This window comes from Oncorhynchus masou, unplaced genomic scaffold (genome assembly GCF_036934945.1).
Source record: "Oncorhynchus masou masou isolate Uvic2021 unplaced genomic scaffold, UVic_Omas_1.1 unplaced_scaffold_6792, whole genome shotgun sequence".
Lineage (NCBI taxonomy): Eukaryota > Metazoa > Chordata > Actinopteri > Salmoniformes > Salmonidae > Oncorhynchus > Oncorhynchus masou.
This window is the reverse complement of record NW_027013243.1, coordinates 4,064-13,526: the sequence shown is the minus strand read 5'-3', so window position 1 is coordinate 13,526 and position 9,463 is coordinate 4,064. Positions and strand designations below refer to the sequence as shown.

The window sequence follows — 9,463 nt, the reverse complement described above, 5'->3', positions numbered from 1 at the left end:
CTGACCACCGTGTGTGTGTGTGTAGTCTTCCTCTGACCACCGTGTGTGTGTGTAGTCTTCCTCTGACCACCGTGTGTGTAGTCTTCCTCTGACCACCGTGTGTGTGTAGTCTTCCTCTGACCACCGTGTGTGTGTAGTCTTCCTCTGACCACCGTGTGTGTGTAGTCTTCCTCTGACCACCACGTGTGTGTAGTCTTCCTCTGACCACCGTGTGTGTGTAGTCTTCCTCTGACCACCGTGTGTGTGTAGTCTTCCTCTGACCACCGTGTGTGTGTAGTCTTCCTCTGACCACCGTGTGTGTGTAGTCTTCCTCTGACCACCGTGTGTGTGTAGTCTTCCTCAGCCAGTGGGTGTGTGTCCAGTCTTCCTCTGACCACCGTGTGTGTGTGTGTGTCCAGTCTTCCTCTGACCACCGTGTGTGTGTAGTCTTCCTCTGACCACCGTGTGTGTGTAGTCTTCCTCTGACCACCGTGTGTGTGTAGTCTTCCTCTGACCACCGTGTGTGTGTAGTCTTCCTCTGACCACCGTGTGTGTGTAGTCTTCCTCTGACCACCGTGTGTGTGTAGTCTTCCTCTGACCACCGTGTGTGTGTAGTCTTCCTCTGACCACCGTGTGTGTGTAGTCTTCCTCTGACCACCGTGTGTGTGTAGTCTTCCTCTGACCACCGTGTGTGTGCAGTCTTCCTCTGACCACCGTGTGTGTGTAGTCTTCCTCAGCCAGTGGGGACCAGGAGTTGGTGTCTCGTATGAAGAGTCTGGAGCTGGAGAACCAGGGACTGCACAAAGGCACGTCTTTAATTTAATGATCATATTCTGATCTATATTGACGTGGAATATATCTTTAATGATCCAGTTCACAGACCACAGAAACAGTGATGATTGACGATAATGTTGTGTTTGTGTGTAGTGGTGGAGGATCTGAGAGCAGCCTTGTTCAAGCTGGAGAACAGAGTCCGGGTTCTGGAGAGGAGCCCAGCTGTTCCCTGTGCCAAGGTGGGTTTAAGAGAAGTCTAGTTTACACCGTCCCGCTTAGTCGATCAAGCGAAATGCAAATTTGAACGTCCAGCCCGTCCGCATCTGCATTGGCTGTTGTGTACGCGGAACTCTGTGCGGACTCCGGGACAGTCGGTTGAAAGATTGAAGGTGTACATTTGGATTTTTCTGTACCAAGAATGGTGTGATCTATGAACGATATTTAGGCTTTATAACTACACTGAACAAACATACGTGTTGGTCTCATGTTTCATGAGCTGAAATAAAAGATCCCAGAACTGTTGCAAACACACAAAAATATTATTTCTCTCAAATTTGTTTACATCCCTGTTAGTGAGCATTTCTCCTTCACCAAGATAATCCATCCACCTGACAGGGCTGGCAAATCAAGAATCTGATTAAACAGCATGATCAAGTACACCTTGTGCTGGGGACAATAAAAGGCCACTAAATGTTACAGTTTTGTCACGCAACACAATGCCAGATCTCTCAAGTTTTGAGGGGCGAGCAATTGGCATGCTGACTGCAGGAATGTCCACCAGAGCTGTTGCCAGAGAATTGAATGTTAATTTCTCTACCATATGCAGCAACATCGTTTCAGAGAATTTGTCAGAACGTCCAACCAGCCTCACAACCACAGACCACATGTAACCACAGACCACATGTAACCACAGACCACGTGTAACCACAGACCACGTGTAACCACAGACCACATGTAACCACAGACCACGTGTAACCACAGACCACGTGTAACCACAGACCACGTGTAACCACAGACCACATGTAACCACAGACCACATGTAACCACAGACCACATGTAACCACAGACCACGTGTAACCACAGACCACATGTAACCACAAACCATGTAACCACAGACCACATGTAACCACAGACCACGTGTAACCACAGACCACATGTAACCACAGACCACATGTAACCACAGACCACGTGTAACCACAGACCACATGTAACCACAGACCACATGTAACCACAGACCACATGTAACCACAGACCACATGTAACCACAGACCATGTAACCACAGACCACGTGTAACCACAGACCACATGTAACCACAGACCACATGTAACCACAGACCATGTAACCACAGACCACGTGTAACCACAGACCACGTGTAACCACAGACCACGTGTAACCACAGACCACATGTAACCACAGACCACATGTAACCACAGACCACATGTAACCACAGACCACATGTAACCACAGACCACATGTAACCACAGACCACATGTAACCACAGACCACATGTAACCACAGACCACATGTAACCACAGACCACATGTAACCACAGACCACGTGTAACCACAGACCACATGTAACCACAAACCATGTAACCACAGACCACATGTAACCACAGACCACATGTAACCACAGACCACGTGTAACCACAGACCACGTGTAACCACAGACCACGTGTAACCACAGACCACGTGTAACCACAGACCATGTAACCACAGACCACATGTAACCACAGACCACGTGTAACCACAGACCACGTGTAACCACAGACCACGTGTAACCACAGACCACGTGTAACCACAGACCACGTGTAACCACAGACCACATGTAACCACAGACCACATGTAACCACAGACCATGTAACCACAGACCACATGTAACCACAGACCACATGTAACCACAGACCACATGTAACCACAGACCACGTGTAACCACATGTAACCACAGACCACGTGTAACCACATGTAACCACAGACCACATGTAACCACAGACCATGTAACCACAGACCACGTGTAACCACAGACCACATGTAACCACAGACCACGTGTAACCACAGACCACGTGTAACCACAGACCACATGTAACCACAGACCACATGTAACCACAGACCACATGTAACCACATGTAACCACAGACCACATGTAACCACAGACCACGTGTAACCACAGACCACGTGTAACCACAGACCACGTGTAACCACAGACCACGTGTAACCACAGACCACGTGTAACCACAGACCACGTGTAACCACAGACCACATGTAACCACAGACCACGTGTAACCACAGACCACGTGTAACCACAGACCACATGTAACCACAGACCACATGTAACCACAGACCACATGTAACCACATGTAACCACAGACCACATGTAACCACAGACCACATGTAACCACAGACCACGTGTAACCACAGACCACGTGTAACCACAGACCACGTGTAACCACAGACCACGTGTAACCACAGACCACGTGTAACCACAGACCACATGTAGCCACAGACCACGTGTAGCCACAGACCACGTGTAACCACATGTAACCACAGACCACGTGTAACCACAGACCACGTGTAACCACAGACCACGTGTAACCACAGACCACGTGTAACCACAGACCACATGTAACCACAGACCACGTGTAACCACAGACCACGTGTAACCACAGACCATGTAACCACAGACCACGTGTAACCACAGACCACATGTAGCCACAGACCACATGTAGCCACAGACCACGTGTAACCACAGACCACGTGTAACCACAGACCATGTAACCACAGACCACGTGTAACCACAGACCACATGTAACCACAGACCACATGTAACCACAGACCACATGTAACCACAGACCACGTGTAACCACAGACCACGTGTAACCACAGACCACATGTAACCACAGACCACATGTAACCACAGACCACGTGTAACCACAGACCACATGTAACCACAGACCACATGTAACCACAGACCACGTGTAACCACAGACCACATGTAACCACAGACCACGTGTAGCCACAGACCACATGTAGCCACAGACCATGTAACCACAGACCACGTGTAACCACAGACCACGTGTAGCCACAGACCACATGTAGCCACAGACCACATGTAGCCACAGACCACGTGTAACCACATGTAACCACAGACCACGTGTAACCACAGACCATGTAACCACAGACCACGTGTAACCACAAACCACATGTAACCACAGACCACATGTAACCACAGACCACGTGTAACCACAGACCATGTAACCACAGACCACATGTAACCACAGACCACGTGTAACCACAGACCACGTGTAACCACAGACCACGTGTAACCACAGACCACATGTAACCACAGACCACATGTAACCACAGACCACGTGTAACCACAGACCACATGTAACCACAGACCACGTGTAACCACAGACCACATGTAACCACAGACCACGTGTAACCACAGACCACGTGTAACCACAGACCACGTGTAGCCACAGACCACGTGTAACCACAGACCACTTGTAACCACAGACCACGTGTAACCACAGACCACATGTAACCACAGACCACGTGTAACCACAGACCACGTGTAACCACAGACCACGTGTAACCACAGACCACGTGTAACCACAGACCACGTGTAACCACAGACCACGTGTAACCACAGACCACGTGTAACCACAGACCACGTGTAACCACAGACCACGTGTAACCACAGACCACGTGTAACCACAGACCACATGTAACCACAGACCACATGTAACCACAGACCACATGTAACCACAGACCACATGTAACCACAGACCACATGTAACCACAGACCACATGTAACCACAGACCACGCCAGGACCTCCACATCTGGCTTCTTCACCTGCGGGAGCATCTGAGACCAGCCACCCGAACAGTTGATGAAACTCTGGGTTTTACACAACTGAAGAATCTCTGCACAAACTGTCAGAACCGTCTCAGAGAAGCTCATCTGCGTGCTCGTCGTCCTCACCAGGGTCTTGAACTGACTCCATTTGGGCGTCGTAACCGACTTCACTGGATAAATGATCACCTTTGATGGCCACTGGCACGCTGGAGAAGTGTCCTCTTCACAGATGAATCCAGGTTTCAACTGTACCGGGTAGATGGAAGACAGCGTGTATGGTGTTGTGTGTGTGAGCAGTTTGCTCATGTCAACATTGTGAACAGAGTGCTCCATGGTGGCGGTGGGGTTATGGTATGGGCAGACATAAGCTACGAACTGAGAACACGGTTGCATTTTATCTATGGCAATTTGAACGTTAGAGATACTGTGATGAGATCCTGAGGCCCATTGTTGTGCCATTCATCCTCCTCCACCACCTCATGTTTCAGCATGATAATGCACGGTCCCATGTCACAAGGATCTGGACACAATTCCTGGAAGCTGAAAATGTCCCAGTTCTTCCATGACCTGCATATTCACCAGAAATGTCACCCATTGAGCATGTTTGGGATGCTCTGGGTTGACGTGTACGACAGCGTGTTCCAGTTCCCGCCAATATCCAGTAACTCGCACAGCCATTGAAGAGGAGTGGGACAACATTCCACAGGCCACAATCAACAACCTGATCAACTCTATGTGAAGGAGATGTGTCGCGCTGCATGAGGCAAATAATCACACCAGATACTGACTGGTTCTGATCCACACCCTGCCTCTTTATTAAGGTATCTGTGACCAACAGATGCAGATCTGTCTTCCCAGTCATGTGACAAACATAGATCAGGACCTCATGAATTTATTTAAATGAACTGATTTCCTCATGAACTGCAACTGAGAAAAATATTTGAAATTGTTCCATCAGTGTAGATGCTCATTTCTCCTGTCTCCTCCCAGGCGGTGGCTGTTCAGTCTGTGAAGGAGGAGGATGACGATGAGATGGACCTCTTTGGGAGTGATGAGGAGGATGAAGAGGCAGAGAGGCTGAAGGAGGAGAGAATCGCTGCTTACGCTGCCAAGAAGTCTAAGAAACCAACACTCATCGCCAAGTCCTCTATCCTGCTCGATGTCAAACCTGTATGTTGTCCTCTATCCTGCTCGATGTCAACCTGTATGTTGTCCCCTGTCTGTCCTCTGTCCTGCTTGATGTCAAACCTGTATGTTGTCCCCTGTCTGTCCTCTATCCTGCTCGATGTCAAACCTGTATGTTGTCCCCTATCCTGCTCGATGTCAAACCTGTATGTTGTCCCGTCTGTCCTCTATCCTGCTCGATGTCAAACCTGTATGTTGTCCCCTGTCTGTCCTCTGTCCTGCTCGATGTCCAACCTGTATGTTGTCCCCTGTCTGCCCTCTGTCCTGCTCGATGTCCAACCTGTATGTTGTCCCCTGTCTGCCCTCTGTCCTGCTCGATGTCCAACCTGTATGTTGTCCCGTCTGTCCTCTGTCCTGCTCGATGTCAAACCTGTATGTTGTCCCCTTTCTGTCCAACTGGATGTCAAACCTTTGTCAATAGTTGAAACGAGTTGAAAGGCGGAAGGTATATCTAATGCTTTCTCCCCACCTCTCCTCCCACCTCTCCCTCCTTCTCCCCACCTCTCCTCCCACCTCTCCCTCCTCTCTCTTTCTCAGTGGGATGATGAGACAGACATGTCTAAGTTGGAGGAGTGTGTGAGGTCTGTTGTAGCTGATGGTCTGCTGTGGGGTCAGTCCAAGCTGGTTCCCGTGGGTTACGGCATAAAGAAGCTCCAGATCGGGTGTGTTGTCGAGGACGACAAGGTGGGGACAGACCTGCTAGAGGAAGAGATCACCAAGTTTGAGGACTATGTGAGTATCACACGCTGTAGATAACACAACTACTACTAGTATATTATAGTGGCCTGAGGACACGTTACCCTGATCTGAGATACTACTACTAGTGTATTATAGTGGCCTGAGATACTACTACTAGTGTATTATAGTGGTCTGAGGACACATTACCCTGGTCTGAGATACTACTACTACTACTAGTGTATTATAGTGGTCTGAGATACTACTACTAGTGTATTATAGTGGCCTGAGGACACGTTACCCTGATCTGAGATACTACTACTAGTGTATTATAGTGGCCTGAGGACACATTACCCTGATCTGAGATACTACAACTAGTGTATTATAGTGGTCTGAGGACACATTACCCTGATCTGAGATACTACTACTAGTGTATTATAGTGGTCTGAGGACACATTACCCTGATCTGAGATACTACTACTAGTGTATTATAGTGGTCTGAGATACTACTACTAGTGTATTATAGTGGTCTGAGATACTACTACTAGTGTATTATAGTGGCCTGAGGACACATTACCCTGATCTGAGATACTACAACTAGTGTATTATAGTGGTCTGAGATACTACTACTAGTGTATTATAGTGGTCTGAGGACACATTACCCTGATCTGAGATACTACAACTAGTGTATTATAGTGGTCTGAGATACTACTACTAGTGTATTATAGTGGTCTGAGATACTACTACTAGTGTATTATAGTGGTCTGAGGACACATTACCCTGATCTGAGATACTACTACTAGTGTATTATAGTGGTCTGAGGACACATTACCCTGATCTGAGATACTACTACTAGTGTATTATAGTGGTCTGAGGACACATTACCCTGATCTGAGATACTACTACTAGTGTATTATAGTGGTCTGAGGACACATTACCCTGATCTGAGATACTACTACTAGTGTATTATAGTGGTCTGAGGACACATTACCCTGATCTGAGATACTACAACTAGTGTATTATAGTGGTCTGAGATACTACTACTAGTGTATTATAGTGGTCTGAGATACTACTACTAGTGTATTATAGTGGTCTGAGGACACGTTATGTAGTGACGTTACCCTGATCTGAGCTCTTCTATTTCAGGTCCAGAGTGTCGACGTGGCTGCCTTCAACAAGATCTAAGCCTCTCCTCCCTCCTCTCCTCTCTCCTTCCTCCTCTCCTCTCCTCTCTCCTTCCTCTCCCCTCTCCTCCCTCCCTTTCCTCTCCTCCCTCTCCTCTCTCCCTTTCCTCTCCTCCCTCTCCTCTCTCCTCCCTCTCCTCTCTCCTCTCTCTCCTCTCTCCTTCCTCTCTTCTCTTCTCTCCTTCCTCTCCTCTCTCCTTCCCCTCCTCTCTCCTTCCCCTCCTCTCTCCTTCCCCTCTTCTCTCCTTCCCCTCCTCTCTCCTTCCCCTCCTCTCTCCTTCCCCTCCTCTCCTCTCCCTCCTCCCTCCCTCCTCCTCTCCTCCCTTCCCTCCCTCCTCCCTCCCCTCCCTCCCTCTCCTCTGCCCTCCCCCTCCCTCCCCTCTCCTCTGCCCTCCCCCTCTCCTCCCCTCTCCTCTGCCCTCCCCCTCTCCTCTGCCCTCCCCCTCTCCTCTGCCCTCCCCCCCTCTCCTCTGCCCTCCCCCTCTCCTCCCCTCTCCTCTGCCCTCCCCCTCTCCTCCCCTCTCTCCAGTCATCCAAAGAGTTACTGCTGCTCTCTGCTTCCAGTTACTAATAAAACACAGCTTTAAGCACAAACACCTGTCTGTTTCTGTCTGAATGAGGGCAAACATGACTATATATATAGGTCTGTTAATACAGGACTAGTAAAGGCCCAGTGAGGGGAAGCACTCCTCTACGCCCCTCCACACAGCACCTGAGCCCAGTCGAGGAACGGCTGGGGAGTTCCGATGTCCTCACTTCCCTCTACCCATCTCACACACACAGGTAGGGATTGGCTGTGTTCACGTTCAGAACCAGCAGCCTCATTTAGAAACGTTGCATATGCACCTAAAACATACATGTGTCAGTTTTCACACCGAAAGTTGCAATCGTAAAAACGGAACTTGACATGAATGTGCCGATCTTTCCCGCCAACCTTAGATCGCGCAGACTCGCTGCCAGAACGCAAACGTAGTTTAGTAGTCATGTGGAATATATATAAATGTAGTTTAGTTGTCATGTGGAATATATATAAACGTAGTTTAGTAGTCATGTGGAATAAATATAAACGTAGTTTAGTAGTCATGTGGAATATATATAAACGTAGTTTAGTAGTCATGTGGAATAAATATAAACGTAGTTTAGTAGTCATGTGGAATATATATAAACAGTTTAGTTATAGTCATGTGGAATAAATATAAACGTAGTTTAGTAGTCGTGGAATATATATAAACGTAGTTTAGTTATAGTCATGTGGAATAAATATAAACGTAGTTTAGTAGTCATGTGGAATAAATATAAACGTAGTTTAGTAGTCATGTGGAATATATATAAACGTAGTTTAGTAGTCATGTGGAATAAATATAAACGTAGTTTAGTAGTCATGTGGAATATATATAAACGTAGTTTAGTAGTCATGTGGAATAAATATAAACGTAGTTTAGTAGTCATGTGGAATAAATATAAACGTAGTTTAGTAGTCATGTGGAATATATAAAACGTAGTTTAGTAGTCATGTGGAATATATATAACGTAGTTTAGTAGTCATGTGGAATAAATATAAACGTAGTTTAGTAGTCATGTGGAATATATATAAACGTAGTTTAGTTATAGTCATGTGGAATAAATATAAACGTAGTCATGTGGAATAAATATAAACGTAGTTTAGTAGTCATGTGGAATATATATAAACGTAGTTTAGTAGCAGTCATGTGGAATAAATATAAACGTAGTTTAGTAGCAGTCATGTGGAATATATATAAACGTAGTTTAGTAGTCATGTGGAATATATATAAACGTAGTTTAGTAG

General features: G+C 47.1%; 1 protein-coding gene across 1 annotated transcript; it reads left to right on the top strand.

Annotated features, from left to right (window-relative positions):
- Positions 1-680: 680 nt before the first annotated feature.
- LOC135536894 (elongation factor 1-delta-like) lies at positions 681-7,966 on the top strand. The gene is made up of 5 exons (XM_064963117.1): positions 681-785; positions 907-992; positions 5,603-5,782; positions 6,335-6,529; positions 7,619-7,966. The coding sequence occupies exons 1-5, from the start codon at positions 746-748 to the stop codon at positions 7,655-7,657; spliced, it is 540 nt and encodes a 179-aa protein (XP_064819189.1). The 5' UTR covers positions 681-745; the 3' UTR covers positions 7,658-7,966.
- Positions 7,967-9,463: the final 1,497 nt, after the last annotated feature.

Coding starts and splice junctions, on each gene's coding strand:
- LOC135536894 (XM_064963117.1), top strand. CDS start 746: ATGAAGAGTCTGGAGCTGGAGAACCAGGGACTGCACAAAG. Junction 5,783..6,334: donor TCCTGCTCGATGTCAAACCT/GTATGTTGTCCT, acceptor TCTCTTTCTCAG/TGGGATGATGAGACAGACAT. Junction 6,530..7,618: donor TCACCAAGTTTGAGGACTAT/GTGAGTATCACA, acceptor CTTCTATTTCAG/GTCCAGAGTGTCGACGTGGC.